Consider the following 17502-nt stretch of genomic DNA (forward strand, 5'->3'; position numbering starts at 1 on the left):
AAAGTTGATTCTTATTTTTGGAATTAGGCCCACACTTGGGTGATGTGGGACTTCATCCCTGCTTAAAGAGGACTTTTCGTAGGGGTGTCAAAAAGCCCGAGCCAACCCGGCTGGATCGGACCGACCCAGCCCGGCCCAAAATTTTAGGGTATTTTGGGGTCGGGTCTTAGTCTTCTTTGGGTAAGGGTTTTAAGTGTGAGTAATTGTTAGGGTCGGGCTGGGCCGGGCCGAGCTGGGTTTTTTTGACCCTAGCACCAAAGGTAACTCATCGAGCCCTTCCCCTCTCTCTCTCTTTCCCTTCGCTATGTTCTCTCTTTGCACGAGCGTGACCAAGAAACCCTAGCTCCTCCTCGCCCTCACAACCTCTCAAAGGCATGCGAAAAGCTCGAGTTTGTGGTAATGGCGGCCGTGAAGTTCGTGAACATGGCCGTGGTGGCTTTCGTCCTCGCCCTCACAGCGCGCGCCGTGACCGCCAGGTCGAGGCCCTGGCACCGAGCCCTACTTCCCTGGCGAGCTCCGTCTCCCTGTCAATCCTCTCCGCCGAAGTAGCGGCCGTCACGACTCTCATCTTCGGTTCCGAAGTGATGCCGAGCTTCGGAGGTCGTCCTGTTCTTCCCTACACTGTGCTTCTCGAATGCATCACCCCCACCAAAAAAAAAAACACCAACCACTTTCAGAATTGCAGAAGATAGAACCCCCTGCCCAAACAATAGACACCCATTAGAGTGATCCACCAAATTGACATGACGAATCAAAGAGAGAGAAAGAGGGATTACAACGACTGCGATGTCAATGGCTTCCTTCTGCATGTCGTCCTTCATGTCGGTGCTCTTGCTGACGGTCTTGCGGTCGGCGGTGGCAAAGGAGGCCGACGTGGGCTTCCGGTCGTCGAAGCAGGGCTTCGTTGCCGGGGCTCAGGCGATTTCTTCTTGGACTCGGCAGCGGCACTCATTTTTCCGAAGCTACTCCCATGGGCCTTCTTGGGTGGTGATTGGGTGGAGGGAGCAAAGCTCACCTGATACTGCAAATGCAAAGAGAGAGAGACAAAGGAGGAGGTACAAAACAAGCCACAAAAAAATAAAGCAGCTCTCTCTCTTTCAAGCTTAGCTGGTTCAATTTCGAATTGATGGTTGGAGATTGGTCCCTGTAAAAAAACCCTAAACCCAACCCGACCCTACTTTTGGAGTATATGATGAACAAGGCCTTGGGTCGGGTCGGGTCAAGTGTGACCCTGTATATTCGGCCAGGTCGGGTATCATGAAAGCACGACCCGACCCGACACGACCCAACCAATTGACACCCTAACTTTCTGTACCTAAGTTCCCCTCTTATAAAAGTAGCCAACTTCAAAATTTAGTTATTGGTTCAATTTAAAATTACCAAATTAAATTAATTCATTCCTATTCACTTTTTTGGGCTCGTATGATAAAATTAACAAATAAGCGCTGTAAAATTAATTATAGATATTAAGTTCTTAAGTACTTTTTCGACCAAAAAGATTTCTCAAAATAGAAATAATTTTTTTTTACTATAGATGAAAATAAAGTATAAATTTTTTTAGCTTCTTACCGGAATGAAATAGTGAACTTTATTGGAAGGTTTTAACAATATAATAAATAAGATTTTGATTTTCATTGAATATTTTATCATCTAACTAATTTAAGCAATTCATTTTGCATAATCTACTGTAGCAAGTGATTTTTTACTGAAAATAATGAATTAAGTTGTGCGTGGTTAGAGTTTGTTAAACGCACTTAATTAAGTGCAGAAAAACAATATTTTTCAGCACTTAATGTGATTATTGAATACACCTCAGTACCACCTCACCCATGTTAATCCAAACTTAGTAAAAAAAGCACCTCTCATCCCAATTAAGTTTTGATACCCATTCCTCTTCATTCCAAGTAAGAGAGCAACATTCAGAGGAGAATGAAGAACTAACTCTCATTCCACTCTTTTAATCACAAGTAATCAAATATGACTTAAAATGACTGATGGAGTGATTAAACACTTGATTCAAATGTGGGATATCTTCGCCTCCACATAGTTACTTGACTCATATGAACAAAAAAGGGTTTGTATGTGTACGGACCTAGACTAATTAGCCATGCCGAAAGATTCGGAGAGCACGTAATTCCTATGAAAATTGGAGTGATAATAGGGAAAAGACATCTCCGTGCAGCAAGTAAACAATTCCAGCATGAGACGAGCTTTCCCGTGATGATTGGAGAAAGGTAGATGCAGAGGGGGACAACTCATTGGAGCCCTTGCTTTCGAGGGATTCCCCAAACCTTTCTTTTCCATCATATTTGTTCATTCTTTTCCCTAAAATCACCGGACCACTTTATGTCAAAAAGTCCTAAAGTTGAAAATGGAAAGCTCATCTTTTCGTGCGAGACAGGTTGTTTTGGTCTCGTCGCTCTCTTTATGTTACATCATTTTCCACATCGAGTGTCCCATACCATCTTTATGTCGAGAATCAAGGGCGTCCTTGTTTTGCTTTTTCAAGCATTTGACCTGGAATGTTGCAAAGGTATCTCACTGTACGTCAAAACAATTACACGTAGGTGACACTTAAGTTAATTGGGGACGCATGCCAAATCAGGTTATGTTTGCAGTTAATTTTTATTTGTAACTTTTTTCTTTTGAGATTTGAGGCTTACTTTTGTTAAGAATATTTGAACTTGAAGATCTAAAAATACATATAGTTATTTAAGACCATTTATACTCATATCAAATTTTGTTAGGTGCACACGTGAATAGTATTAGAAAAGTCCCTCATCGGAAGTATTGTGGTGTGCAACGATTAATATATTATAATTGGGTTATAACTAATTTTGAGTAAATGTGAGCTTCATTAGATATGTTAATAGACTCGGTTTGGACTCCCCCTTGGCAATCTTCGCAAGTGAAGTTATCGGACTTATGCTTTGCGATCCACCAAATGGAATCGGAATATTGCTACTAGGGGTAGCACTAGGTCAGGTTTAACCTGGGAACCGTCTAGTCAGAGTTCAGTTCCCAATTCAAAGGCCGCATCCGCTAGTTCTACTCGAAAATTGGTCCAACCAAATCAATTTCCGAGTTGAACTGATTTTGAACCTATTTTGGAACAAAAAGTACTTTGGCACCCATAAAAAATTGAATTGTAATTTTCGATATGGTCCAAAAACCACATAATTACTTGACCAAGGAATTCTTTTGTGATAAACTGGTGCCACTTTTATTTTTTATTTCAAATTTTTACTCAAAACATAAGAATGACCTAGTTTCCAAGTAAAACCGGCAACTGGCTAGGAGCCGACCAGTTTAGAAACCGGCAATTCTAGAACTGATCGGTTCAGTTGGAATTAGGGGTCACAGAGTCTGTTCCCATTCTAACCCGAGCATTGATCCATCGTGTAACTGATCACATCGAGTGCCTACATTCTTACATTCACTAGTTGATCATTTATAAGTATGTAGGACTGTGCATGTAATAAGGATATAAATGGAAAGAAAGAAAGTTTATTTATTAATACACAAATCCTGACAATGACTTTATCGATCCCCCTTAATTCTTTCCACACAAATAACGATTACCGTAAACAAAACATTTTTAAAGAGCAACGCGGGACACCAATTTCCAATACATTCATTGGGGTTGAGCTGCTATATGCTCTTAATAAGTGCATAGCCTTGAGCCCCCAAATTGAAGGTTATGATTATTGGACATGGCCCTTTCGTCCTGACAATGAGAGAAGTTACGAGGAGAATGGCACACTAATGGTAATTCATCATGTCAAAGATGAAATTCCGTCGTGCCTTCAAAGGTAACCAAACGTGCTGGGCAAAAGAGGCGGCGAAATTGATTACATTCCTTCCTAGAACTCAACTATTCAATTGCTCGCTTTACAATTTATTACTTCATTCTATTAAGTAACTTTTTATTCTTATTCACTAAAGTAGAAAATACGATGTGAACGCAAACAATCCTAGAGAGGCAAGACCTATATCAAGAGCGCCAAGCTGCAAAGCAAACTGGTGCGACAAAGAACAATAGTATAATGTAGACCTACAACTAGGGCATTTGGGGAATCCCTAGTTAAAGGGTGAAAGTCTTACAAAATTCTATGTCGCCAGAGCTGGATCGCATCGAAGAAAACTTTAACGCTTCTCCACCGAAATTGCATGAAAACGCTGAGATTCCTCCCTAGGCAGAAAAGCCTTTGGCGATGGGACATCCCGCGTCAAATAAAGCGATCCAGCCACAAAGAAAATTAGCCCTCGGCTTGTCTTATTGGAATCAATCAATCCCCTCGACTCGTGCCTCCACCTCCGGGACCCCGTAAGATTCTACAATGCTCAAAACATGATTTTCTCATTCATAAGTTAAAACTCTGATTAAAAACATTGTTAGCATGAATCGATCTATAGCTAGAAAGTCTTTCAATACAAGCAGAGTTATCGGTTCTGATCTGTTCTTTTTCATTTTCATTTAGGGTTATAAAAAACAAAATCAAAAACTTCGCAAATGGACAATTAGATATTTTGGAAAGTTTTGGATATTTCGAGAGTTTCACAAGATCTAGAAAACATTAAAAAAATTGATTATTAAATTCACTTGAGACACTCTTTTTGTGGTGATCTGTTTGTGAAGTCAACAATCCACCTCTATCTACAAAATTAGGAATAAGTTAGGGTTAAGTAGCCTGATGATGTATATGGCATTAGCATGCCCGAAAAAATTTAAACGTCCGATCAATTTAAGTCCGCAATCATGTGTCTACGTTACCACGTAAGTTGATTTTAAGGTTATACTTGTTTCGTCAAAATGAAGAAGTTGAAAAAATTTCTTCTAAAAACGATTGCATCAATCATTGAGAATAATTAGTCAGAGAAAAATATATACGTTATCGATAATAATCATGTCTAAATGCTTTCATTAATAATAATAAAAATTTCATTCGTATTTTTTTACAAATAAAATAAGTGAACATTATAAAATAAAAATGGTTATAAAAAAAATAACGCAACCTAAAAAATAATCTCTTTTGCAAAATGAATTTCATCAACCATAATGACCTTGCATCATTCACGAGATAGTGCACACCTCGCCAATTCCGAGAAACATTATATTTCTCTATAGCATAGGGCCAAGAAACCGCCGTCGCCGCCTATTCTTATAATCTTAAATTTTTTGTCGGGGGAAGCGACTTAGATCGCACTGAATAATCAACAAAAATCAAACAAAAATCGAGAGTCTTTACCTAAAACATCTTAGCCCTACAGACTGGTTAATAGCCTGTTAAAGATAATATTAATTATTGGAAATGACTAATGATGCCGATTTGCGTCCTAATCTACCCCCAAAATAATGTATCAAGCCTAGTCAAATCAAAGCAAAAGACCGTTTAACCGGGCCCTTTGTCATTTTGAATCGAATAGTAATACATGTCCTCACGAAAAACAATTTCATGTATCGTTCACCCCGAATTTTATGACGTGATCGATCAATTACATTAACAACGTGATATGCTTATCATCCTATATGCACTTAAAATTTTCAAAACGACTTACTTTTAATTGCTTGTTGTATTGCCTACAACAAGCGGCTATATTGTCGATGCATTTCAAAGTGTTCTTCATACATGAATTGAAACCATAAATTCAAGAGAATTATGGCATGGTATGGTGGAAAAGAAGAAGAAAATCACAAATATGAATTTGTCATGTCATTTTTCAGCCTTCCTCCGGTTTTTCTTAAAGACCCAACAAAATGTATGAGACTGTTAATTTTGAAGAGTTGCGATTTTGTATGTTTAATTTGAAATGTTACATCATCTCAATGGTTCATATTTAGAAATTTTTTTACTCATCACACATTTTAGAACAAAGTTCATCTAAAAATTGCACCTTTTGGAACAAAATTATTCTCATATGCATTTTGCACTTTTTTCCATTCAACATAACTGTCAACTGGGTCAACTTGACCAACACATTGTTTCTCTTTCCTTCGTTTTCTCCTCCTCCCAAATAAAATGGATACAAGTGTAGAATTTGTGAAATACAAAAACCATTCACAATAAATATTCTTCGTAAATATATATTTAATGTGCAACAATTACCGCATAGTATAACTGTTATTAGGGGTGTCAATCAAACCCGCGCCGGCCCGGCCCGACCCGCGCCGGCCCGGTCCGACCCTAAAATTTGGGATATTTTGGGGTCGGGCCTTAATTTTATTCAAATATGGCCCTAAAATTTGGGGTTTCATTAGGGTCGGGGTATTTTAGGGTCGGCCCATTGACACTCTGGGCCGACCCATCTCCCTCTCTCAGTCTCTCTTCCCTTCTCTCTCCCCTCTCTGGCGCTATGCCGCCGCTCCTCCCCCCTCGCCGTCCCCTGCCGCCGGTCCCCCGGCAAGCCCCTCCGCCTCTCCACCGCCGCCATCCGCGCCGCCATCTCCGTGGGCGACAGGCTCCCCGACGCCACCCTCTCCTACTTCGACCCCGCCGGCGAGCTCCGGACCACCACCGTCTCCGCCTCACCGCCGGAAGAAGTCGATCCTCTTCGCCGTCCCGGGGGCCTTCACCCCGACTCGCTCGCGAAGCACCTACCGGGGTTCGTGGAGAAGGGGGGAGTGAAGGCCAAGGGCGTGGGCAACATCGCGGCATCTCCGTGAGCGACGCCTTCGTGATGCGGGCGTGGAAGGAGAACCTAGGCATCGGCGACGACGTCATGCTGGCGTCGAACGGGAAGGGGACTTCACGAGGGCGATCGGGTGCGAGCTCGACCTGAGCGACCCATGCCGGTGGGGCTCGGGTGCTTGTCGCGGTGGTACGCGCTGCTCGCGGAGGATGGCGTCGTGAAGGTGCTCAACCTGGAGGAAGGCGGGGCCTTCACCTTCAGTGGTGCCGAGGATATGCTCAAAGTCTTGTAGATGCTTTCAAGTTTCCATTTTTTTTCTTTTCTTTTTGGGGCTTTGAACTTGGCTGTCGTTGGCTGGTGTTGAGGGGTGAGGTTCTTGTTGAGTTTTGAGCTTGATAAAGTTTTCGTTCCTGACTTGTGCCTAATAAATTGAGATGGAGTTGGAATTGCGGTTTGATGCAGACACAATGAACAGGGATTTTGCTTCTGGGATTCCAAGATGTTGCCTTTCTTTTGTATTGATTTCGTGAGGATGATGTGAGGATGATGATGTTGTTCCTGAGTTCAGCAGTATAAGAGTCAACGGGTGTTCTGGTGCTGGGAATCGCATTGCGAATTGCGATTCATAGTCGCAAAAAAAAAAAAAAAAAAAAAAAAAAACCCGAAGCCCGGCCCGACCCGACCCGACCCGACCCAGCCCGGCCCCGGGCCTTGGGGTGTACGGTGAACAGGGTCCTGGGTGGGTCTGGGCAGGTCAAGTATGACCCTGTAGGTTTCAGGTCGGGTCGGGTATCAAGAAAGCCCGACCCGACCCGACCCATTGACACCCCTAACTGTTATATGAAGTATCTCTTGTCCTCAACGACACTAATCTTTAAAGATGCGGTGCTCATTTTTCCAAGTACTGTTTTTTAGTAACCATATAAGTCTTGTTAACGAGACCTCCGATCCCATCCGATCCCAAAGCGCTCCTTAAAATGATAAAGAACGTGTTAATTTTCAAAATACCGATCGCACATAACATTAGCAAAACGCCGCATTGACAAACTGCAATTTTCCTTCATTGAGTTAATCGATAGTGCTCACGGAGCACTCCTTAACAGAACCCTAATTACAACAAGCGGGCCTACAGATTTAATGATTCGAGTCGTACTAGATCTACCGATCATGTATTGAAGGTGCGAAAATCTCTCCTCGTTTCACGACACATAACTCTCCAATTTAAGATTCAAGACCTTCAACAACTAAAGAGGGTCAAATGTAACTAATTCGCCAACAACTCTTCTGATTTGCCGGACTTAGAACGGCATATCCCATCCCCACACCTTTCTAAAAATAATAACAAAGGGCCCCCGTCCATGAATAGTTGAAATCATCATTGCCACCATAAGATAGAATATTTTTTTATTTTTATTTTTAGTACTTCATGCATATGAGTATGGAGACTCATGTCGCATTCTGTAACTCCATATATCGGTTAAGTGGGGGACCTTTAGTCTCTGTGGATGAATATGAAGCAGCCGGTTAAGTCCAAACCTTTAGTCTGTGCAGGTGGCCCTGATGTAAAGCATTTTGTATGCATTTGGCAGGATTCAAACGAGTCTCGTCCTCCGACAAAAAAGAAAAAAATGAGTGACATCCAATTCTAAAGCTGGAAATCCCTTACACCCAAATCAATTGTGCCAATGTACAATCCCGGGTCATCTCTCATATTTTAGTTCACTTTTTACACAATGTAGAATCTTGAACTATACGAGTTTTAAATGGAGAAATTGCTTTCTATCAATGACCTTTGTACCATGATCGCACTTACGCATAGCAGAAAATGATCTCACTTATGCTCCTCATTTGATATTTTATATGACAATCGAATCTGTCCTTCGATTATACTATTAAAAAAACTAAGATGTTGTTTAATATTAAAAATGATCTCATTTATGTTTCGTGAAAAATTGAATGTTTTATTATAGAATATTTAAATATTAAATCACGCCTTCATCTAACAGATTAAATTTCTAGAACAGTTGACAGTGGTACCACAAAATCTCATATAGTATCAAAGTAGGAGATCTTGAATTCAAATCTTTCAAAACCCTATTTGTCTCCCCAATTAAATATATCGACACTTAGTCCAATTTGACCATTACTAAGCATGAGGGGAAGTGATAGATACTTAAATATTAACACTGCATTCATTAAACAGCTCAAGTTTTTAGAATAGTTGGTAGTGATCCCACAAAGTCTCACAATTAATTTTTTTTTTTTCATAAAACTGATTATTTATATTACTTATAAAAATAAATAAATTTGTGTTCGTTGCTACCGTGTCAATAGTAAAAGGTTTATTATGTAAAATTTATGATCAATTACGTATCTAAGGATGGCCTTAGCAGTATTTGCCCCTAATCAACTGGGTGATCAAAGAGAATGAAATAAAATGGGAGCTTAGTGTTTTTTTAGCAAACATGTACTATTCTTTGCGATTCATTTATGGAAATTAGCATAAACACACATCGCTTTTTGATTCAATGACCATTTACATACCTTTATTATCGCAAAATACCATTTTCATACCTCTGAACAAAAGCCCACGTCGAGAAAAACAAGTTGCCCATCCTCGCAAACTCATTTAGCATCTTACTTAAGGTTTTGGTGGTTTGGTTTTGAGTTGGTCTTGAGTGTTTTAGGTGGGTGTGAGAATTTGTGCTATAGGATGGATAGTTTTGGAAAGAAAATGACATTTTCGAGACACATGTATAATTGGTGAGAAGATAAAGTAATATCAAAAGGTAAAATTCAGATATGTATTTGATATTTTAAAAAATAGAGATATGTGAATGATCATTGGATGAAAGACGAGATATGCCTTGATTTATATCACTTAGATGCCTTTCTGACTATGGCATTGCCATCTGCCACCATCTCATCTCATCTCATCCTGCAACACAAGGGAGAGAGTTATTAAAGAGAAGAGAGGCAGATGGAGTTTTAAATGAAGTGAGGTCCATTTTCTCTTCTGGAGAAGCAAAGCCAGAGCACACAGACCAAGCCATGGAGTTTTCACTTCCCCACCCTACCAGAGAAATCCCTCTGTCTCGGTAATTGAAAGGACAGACTGTGTGCTGTGATGTGTGTGTGTCTGTGTGTGTAAGGTCCATCATTATTACTGTTTCTCCTACATACATGAGTCCTTGTCAATCTCTGACTCTACACAACTCATAAAAACTTCCCTTAAAAATTCCTGCTCTCTTCCTCTGTGATGATTACTCTGTATCTCAGTCTCTCTGCAAAGCTAAAACCAGTCACAAAGCCCTGCTTGATGATTCATGACGCGGAAACAGAGGATCGCAGGCCATAAGTACACTTCAAGATAAAGGACAAGATTCATAGCAAGATACCCCCCTCACTGTACACCAAGACAAAAGGACTTTAATCCAACATTTTTGACACATTAAACCCCCCTTTAAAACCACAGTTAAAGAAAATAAATAAACATGAACTCCCACACAAACAAGAAAGTTAATTAAATGCTTAAAAGATCGGGCGGCGGTGGCGGCGACTGTGGTGGCGATTGACGATCATCTCTCACTTCTTTTGCGGGAGACTCAATTGGAGTCGCTAAGGATTCTTCCTGTTTCACATTGCATGGCTTCGGAAACTCGGTCAGGATTTGGACCACCTCCCGCATGGTCGGGCGCTCGACAGCCTGTTCCTCGACGCAGAGCATGGCGACATAAAACAAGTGCATGGCCTCATGAAGTGGGACGGTGCTCAGCCTGGGGTCGAGGATCAACTGGACTTCTTCCTTGTTTGAGTTGGTCATTTTCCGGACCCATTGGACTATGTCGACCCCGTCGCCGAATTCCCCAACTGGTTTTCTTCCGGTGACTAGTTCGAGCAGGACCACGCCGAAGCTATACACATCGCTCTTCTCATCCACCTTCAAAGTGTATGCATATTCTGCAGAAGGGGAAGCAAGCAACAGCAACATTGAATCAAAGACTCCACCAAATCCAAATTCCAAAGTACTTGCAATTGGTTTTTCTTTAATATGGGAGCAAAATCGTCAAATTACAAGCAAACCAATTTGGTTAATGTGAAGAGATCATCTCTTTTGGAGCTTTCAGGTGCAGCCAAATATCAATGCATGGGTTCATATCTTTCATATAGTGACAAATGTCGGATATTTTGTCATTATGGTAGGTTACGAATAAAATCATGAGATTAATTGAACTCTCAGACCTGCCAACGACTTCTCTTCAAATGCCAAACTCGAGAAATGAATTGAAGTACAGAGGCTCGCATTTATATGGCGGATCAGAATTTATGACATTGTATACTTTGTCTTAAAAGTCAAAGCGGAAGTGACTTCAAGAAACTCTGGACATAAATACGACCCATCTTCATGATTGCAATGAAGTCTACTCAAAACTCAAAAGAATCCACCAATTCTGGAAATTTATTCACCAATGCGCAGGGAAAAAAATTGTCATTTAAGTATAGTGCTATTATCATCATTAAAAAATATAACCTCCAACTTATCAATTACTAAAAGACAAAAAAGATCCTATGATCATCCAAATGAGAATTCTCATGATCAAAACATGCTTTCACAAGACGTGATTGATTTCTGCAAGTATTGAATTTGAACCGTACCTGGTGCAATGTATCCATAAGACCCAGCAATGGCCGACATACACTCGGATGTGCCCGAATCTTGAAGGAACTTGGCAAGGCCAAAGTCAGCGACGTGGGCTTCAAAATCAGAGTCAAGCAGGATGTTGTTGGACTTCACATCCCTGTGAACAATCAGAGGTGAACAGTCGTGGTGAAGATAGCAGAGCCCTTTTGCAGCTTCCAGGGCAATCTTGTACCTCAAGCTCCAGATCAAGTGGCCTCCTTTCTTGCCATGAAGAACCTCACCCAAACTCCCATTAGGCATGTACTCATAGACCAGAAGATTGGTTTCGTGGTTTGAGCAAAAACCCAGAAGCCTTACAATGTGCCTGTGCCTGATTTTTCCCAGAGTTTGTATTTCGGCGTTGAATCCGTGATCATGAGAAGACCCTCTTCCCATCGCAGGAAGCCTTTTCACGGCGACTTGATTGCCGTTCGGCATCGTGCCTTTGTACACGATTCCCGCGCCGCCTTTCCCGATAATGTTGTCCTCCTTCAAGCTATCCAAGACATCTTCGCAAGAGAAGTCCAGTCTCTGGAAGGCGCTGAACTTCCATGCCCTGGCATCACTGGCTTTCTTCAGCGATCTGGCCTTGATTATTGCCACGATCGCGAAGATGATGGAGCACACGAGCAACCCGATGACGAGGAGGAGCTTCACTGAGGCAGAAAGTGGCCCTTTGACATGTGTTTGATGGGTTCCATTTGTGTCCCCATCTTTGCAAGGGCCTAGATATGGTCCGCACAGTTCAGGGTTACCAAGAAACGAAGTATAGTTGAAGTAACTGAACTGGCCGGTACCCGGAACTAGACCAGACAGATTGTTGTATGAGAAATCAACAGAAGTTAAGCTCTGCATGGTGGAAATAGACGAGGGAATGCTACCGGATAGGTGATTACTCGACAAATTTAAGTAGTTCAGTATCCTCATATCGGTGATTTCGTTGGGGATTTCACCGGAGAGCACATTCCCACTGAGGTCAACAAAGGTTAACAACTTGCATTGGCTGATTTGGGGCGGGATTGGACCGGAGAACCCGTTGCTGCTCAAATCAATCTTGGAAAGCTGCTGCAAACGCCCTATTTCAGGTGGGATTTGTCCCGAGAAGTTATTGCCATCAAGGAGGAGCTTTTGGACTCCAGAGAAGTTGCCAATAGTCGGTGGCAAAGACCCACCAAGCTTGTTGTTCGAGAGACTAATCTGACCAAGACTCACAGCTATCGAATCATCGCTCCCAGGAAACTCTCCAACAAGGAGATTATCCTGAAACTCAACTTGGGACAGCTCCGGCAACCCGAATAGCCCTCTCGGGATCGATCCGTTGAGGTAGTTATCTCCCATTCGGATCCTCCTCAAGGACTGGCATTTCCCAAGAGACTCAGGAATGGGGCCGAACAGGAAGTTGCTAAGAGCAATCAAAGTCTGAAGCTGGTTACCATAACACAAATCAGGAGGGAGATTACCCGTCAATTTATTCGACGAGAGATCAACGATCTGGAGATTCCCATTCTTGCCCAAATCCTGAGGAACACTCCCTGTGAAATTGTTCTCCCATAGCTGCAAAACCTGCAACCCGGGCAAATCAGCAATGAACTCAGGAATCTCACCATTAAGCTTGTTCCTGAAGAGATGCAAAAGGGTCAGGTTCTTCAGCTGAGAGAAGGACTCGGGAATCTCTCCAGAGAACATGTTGTTAGACAAATCCAGAGACTTGAGGCTCTTCAAGTAGCCCAGCTCACGAGTCAGAGACCCTGCAAACCCATTCACTTGAAGAAACAGAGTGTCGAGGTTCTGCAGCTTGACAATCTCCGGCGGTATTTCGCCGGACAATCCACAGTTAGCCGCATCCAGCCTGACGAGCTGAGTCAGATTACCAATCTCCGGGGGCAAGCTTCCGTCGTAGCTGTTGTAGTAACCGAGATAGAGTTCTCGCAGCCTCGTCAGGTACCCGATCTCCGGCGGGATGGCGCCGACGAGCTCGTTGCCGGAGACGGCCAGGTACTCGAGGAACTCCCACCGGCCATACTCGGGGGGTATCTTCCCGGCGAAGTAGTTGCCTCCGAGGTGCAAATGACGGAGCTGCGGCATCTCGGCGACGGCGACGGGGAGGTCCCCGGTCATGTTGTTGTTGTAGAGGTCGAGGACCCGGAGGTTCTTGAGGAGGCCGAGCTGGGGCGGGAACGTGCCGTTGAAGACGTTGTTGGAGAGGTTGAGGTAGCGCAGCCCGGCGAGCGCGGAGATCTGCGGCGGGACGGGCCCCGAGAGCTGGTTGGCGGCGACGGAGAGGGAGGCGAGGAAGCGGAGGTGGGCGAGGCCCGGGGAGAGGGCGCCGGAGAGGTTGAGGGACGAGAGGTCGAGTGCCGTCACGTGGCGGCGGCGGGCGTCGCACGTCACGCCCCGCCACGAGCAGTGGCTGCCGTTGGCGGCCGTGGCGGAGGCGGAGGCGGTGGTCCAGGACGAGAGGGCGGACTGGGGGTCGTCGGTGACGGCGGCCCTGACGGAGAGGAGGGCCTGAACCTCCGTCGGGCGGGCGGCGGCGGCGGCGGCGGGGCCGCGGCGGAGGTGGAGGAGGAAGAGGAGGAGGAGGGGCAGCAGGAAGAGGCGCATTGCTAAGGAGTGGTGGAAGAGCGGGGGATTTTTTGAGTTCGAAGAGGAGGATGAAGAGAGAGTGAGAGAGTGTGATGTTGGAGGAGAGTGAGGGAGGGGGGGGGGGACTGGTTATATTGTCGTTTTCTTTGCTCTGTTTTTTTTTTTTAATAGATTTTTTTTAGATTTTGGTTTTTGTGTTTTTTGTTTTTTATGTTGTCTTGTTTTTTCTCATTTTCGTGGGCATTGTCGTTTTCTCTTGTTGGTATTTCCCCACTCGCGCTGCTGTGAAAAGGACGAGGAACAACACTCGCGACATCGAGAGCATCATGAGTGAGTTGAGCGAGGGATTCACGCAAGGCCAAAATAGACTCGTTTCGTTTTTTATTTGTGGATATCACCGCGAGAAATTTGTGCCGCGTGTGTAACATTGTGTAATATTCGGGTCGGGATAGAAGAGCGCTCAAATCTAGATCTAGATTTAGATTGGGAGAGAAGAGCTCGTGCTTCGATCTTCGGAACTCACATGACAAAACTCTCCACTTCTGTGGAGGATGTCGACCGCATCGTCCACAAAATCGACGAAGAAGTTTTGAATATGAAGAAATAAAGAGTCGGAGAGGGGGAGGGAGGGAGACCTCCCTCAGGATGTGGCTTCGCTGGGCGGCAGCTTCTGAAAGAGATGAAATCCTAGGGAGAGGGAGAAGAGAAAGAGAGTAATCAACAGAAGCTTATGATTCGAGTTTATGTCTCAAGTAAGGACCCAAATTACTCAAAAGTAGAAGCCGTTCATGGCGGGTCATAACGTTTATTTGGGCCGGTGGAATCGAGCTAAATAATGTTGTCCCCTAATTCTTAGTGTTATCTTGTTAGGGATGAGCGTTTTGAAGAAGATTGAATCGGATTAGCAATTCAATAGCCCAAGTCAGGCGCCGGCTTTTTTTGTAATGTCTGCCGTTCATTTTCTTGATGCAGATTTCACAAATTTAGTTCGATCCCGACCACCTATGATTTTATAAGTGCCGTTCGATCGCGATTTCGGTGCGCTCACAATTTTTTTTATGCAACCCTTTTGGTAGAATTCTTTGTGGGGTCCTTCTAACTAAATAGATTAGATTGAGTCCCACCCACCCATCTCCCATTATCTAATCGAGTTGGATCGGGACTGAGCATGATTACATGAAAAGTTGCATGATTGAGGGTTTTGGACACTTATTGTTCCACTATTTCAAAAGAGAGAAGCCTTTGGTTCAAAGATTCTTTCAATTTTTTTTTTTTTTTGTATATTTTTCATTATTATTATTTTCTCCCAAATGTAGGGTAAAAAGACAGACAAGGACACCTCCGTTCCCTGTCTTCCATGAAGCTTCACCTGTCTTCTAAGTACCTCCGTGAGTGCGCCAAATAATGAAATTGATAATGGGCCCTCTCCTATAATAATATTGCTTAGCATCCATGTGACACGAAGACCAGTCCCAATGCGCATATAGTTTATTCGTCTCGGTTCTCGTGCCATTCCTCAAATGTACTCCTATTACGGGTCTTGTTAACGAGTATCTCAAAACACCGATCGGGCATACTAAACACAAGAACGATCGCTACATGGAAAAACTGCAAAACTTTCTTAATCGGTCGCTTAATTTGCATTTCTATGATTTGAGCCGCTAACGAGATGTTCCCTTCTTGTAAAGCGATTATCATATAGCAAGTTCTTTTGCGAAAAAGTATTATTGATATCATGATGGGATTGTAAATCAGTAACCAAAGCTCGATCTAGTGCGTGTGCACAGTTCATGCAATATAGATCATGCAATTTTTCAATCATAGAGACTATATAAAGCAAAGGGACAGTAATTGATTACAGTGGGGAAGCTTAATGCTGATTATTCAATAATCCTTCGTCCATTGTCGTTTTGCACCTTTGATCTTTCTTTTGTTTCCCTCATTAGTTGAAGATGAGACTGGTACTTTTCCTTCAATGGACCCTTTGCAGATGATTAGAGTCCAAAATTTTACAGTTGGAAAGTTAACAAACCTTGTCATGTAGCCAAAAAGGAGATGAGACTTCACCCATCACGTAGTGGGACTTAGATGCGCTGGTCAAATGAGTGAATAGGTGTTTTCAGCAAATATGATTAGATAGAAAATGTCCGGGGTCATTTTATCTTTTTAATTATGGATGGATTTGTTGAGGTGCACGTTGAGAGGTGTTGGGTAAGGTCCCGTGATCCGAGATTGGTGTGTATGGAGCGGTTCGTATATACTGATTGAGTCACAATACATAGTGTTTACACACAAAAATAATAATAATAATAATGACCAACTCATTATGGTCCACGTGTGATGAGGCCTGATCGACCAAAGGATATTAATTGCTAAAAGTATTATTAAGCAGCACGTCGTTGAGAGAGATTCATTGATAATTCCTGTCATTGATATCGACAAGGGAGAGTCATCGACGGCTCTTCGATATCGACATCTACAGCAATAAAAATGTTTAATAAGGCTCATCGTATAAAAGGTTAGCCATCTTAAAATTTGGCTAAGGGTTAAGAACAAGAGAAGGACATCAGGATCAGGACATTGATTGAAAGCATGGATACCAAGTAACGGTTGAGTACTCCGGTGGCCTTGGAAGTTGTGACCATTTACGAATGAGATCGGCATGCGAACAAGAGGCATGGAATCTTAGGAATGCGATTGTAACTGTATTTAGAGTAGCACATGCTCATGAATAGTTGTAATTAGTAAGCTATATAAGTGGATGCGTGTAATCATGGAAGACACTCCCAATAAAAAAATACATAATCCCAATATACTTTTTAGTACTTTTCTTTTGTGTTTCTTGATCATCTATATTGTAAAGCCAGGAGTGAACTCCTATTCAAAATCGTCATTGATCCCATTTCATAAAAAACGAAAACTCAATTTTTAGGTGAAAGATTTTTCACTATTTGGGTCGACACCCATTTTTGGTTAAACACATTGGTGTTAAACTTTGGAGTAAATGCAAGTCTATAAGTAGTTTATGTAATCTTGCTCGAAATTCAAAATCATCCATTTACTTTTCTTGGTTCAAAATGATCCACCCATTTTTAGAAATTTGGAAAATACTAACCTACACTCCTACTGAGAACTTAAACTTTGCATTTGTCGGCCTTGGGGTCATCCTTGCCCTTGTAGCCTTTGCGGCCATGATGGTGGTTGCTCGCCCATGGTAGTGGTGATCACACAACACCAAGGCAGCGGCAGCGCCTTGCTCTTTCTCTCTCTAACGCCATGGATTAACTCATCGAAGTATTGTCCGCTTTGACCCGTTCCATTCCGAGCCTCACGGTTTTGTCATTTGGCGTAAAAATGGACACTTTTTCATGAGGTCATCTATTTTAGGAGTGCTCCCATTTGAGCATGCTTAACTTAACAACTCCAAAGTTAAGCATTGCCGTTATGTCAAAAAGCGCATCCGTGAGTTAATTCTAATTTTCACATATATATATATATATATATATATATATATATATATATATATATATATATATTGGAATCGCTCTCCTCCTATTCGGTGTATAATTCGGTACATTCCTATCCCCTTCACCATCCTAGAAACC

General features: G+C 42.6%; 1 protein-coding gene and 1 pseudogene across 1 annotated transcript; one reads left to right on the plus strand and one right to left on the minus strand.

The window, feature by feature from the left end:
- Window positions 1-786: 786 nt before the first annotated feature.
- LOC115676832 (peroxiredoxin-2E-2, chloroplastic-like) lies at window positions 787-7038 on the plus strand (annotated as a pseudogene).
- A 2894-nt stretch (window positions 7039-9932) lies between these two features.
- Window positions 9933-13993, minus strand: LOC115676886 (leucine-rich repeat receptor-like serine/threonine-protein kinase BAM1). The gene is made up of 2 exons (XM_030599913.2): window positions 11287-13993; window positions 9933-10590 (listed from the first exon to the last, which is right to left on the minus strand). Exons 1-2 carry the CDS (start codon window positions 13913-13915, stop codon window positions 10154-10156), a joined length of 3066 nt encoding a protein of 1021 aa, XP_030455773.2. The 5' UTR covers window positions 13916-13993; the 3' UTR covers window positions 9933-10153.
- Window positions 13994-17502: the final 3509 nt, after the last annotated feature.

The sequence above is a fragment of the Syzygium oleosum genome, unplaced genomic scaffold, assembly GCF_021117445.2.
Source record: "Syzygium oleosum isolate NSW1041296 unplaced genomic scaffold, Sole_v2.1 Sole_v2.35, whole genome shotgun sequence".
In the NCBI taxonomy this organism is placed as follows: Eukaryota; Viridiplantae; Streptophyta; class Magnoliopsida; order Myrtales; family Myrtaceae; genus Syzygium; species Syzygium oleosum.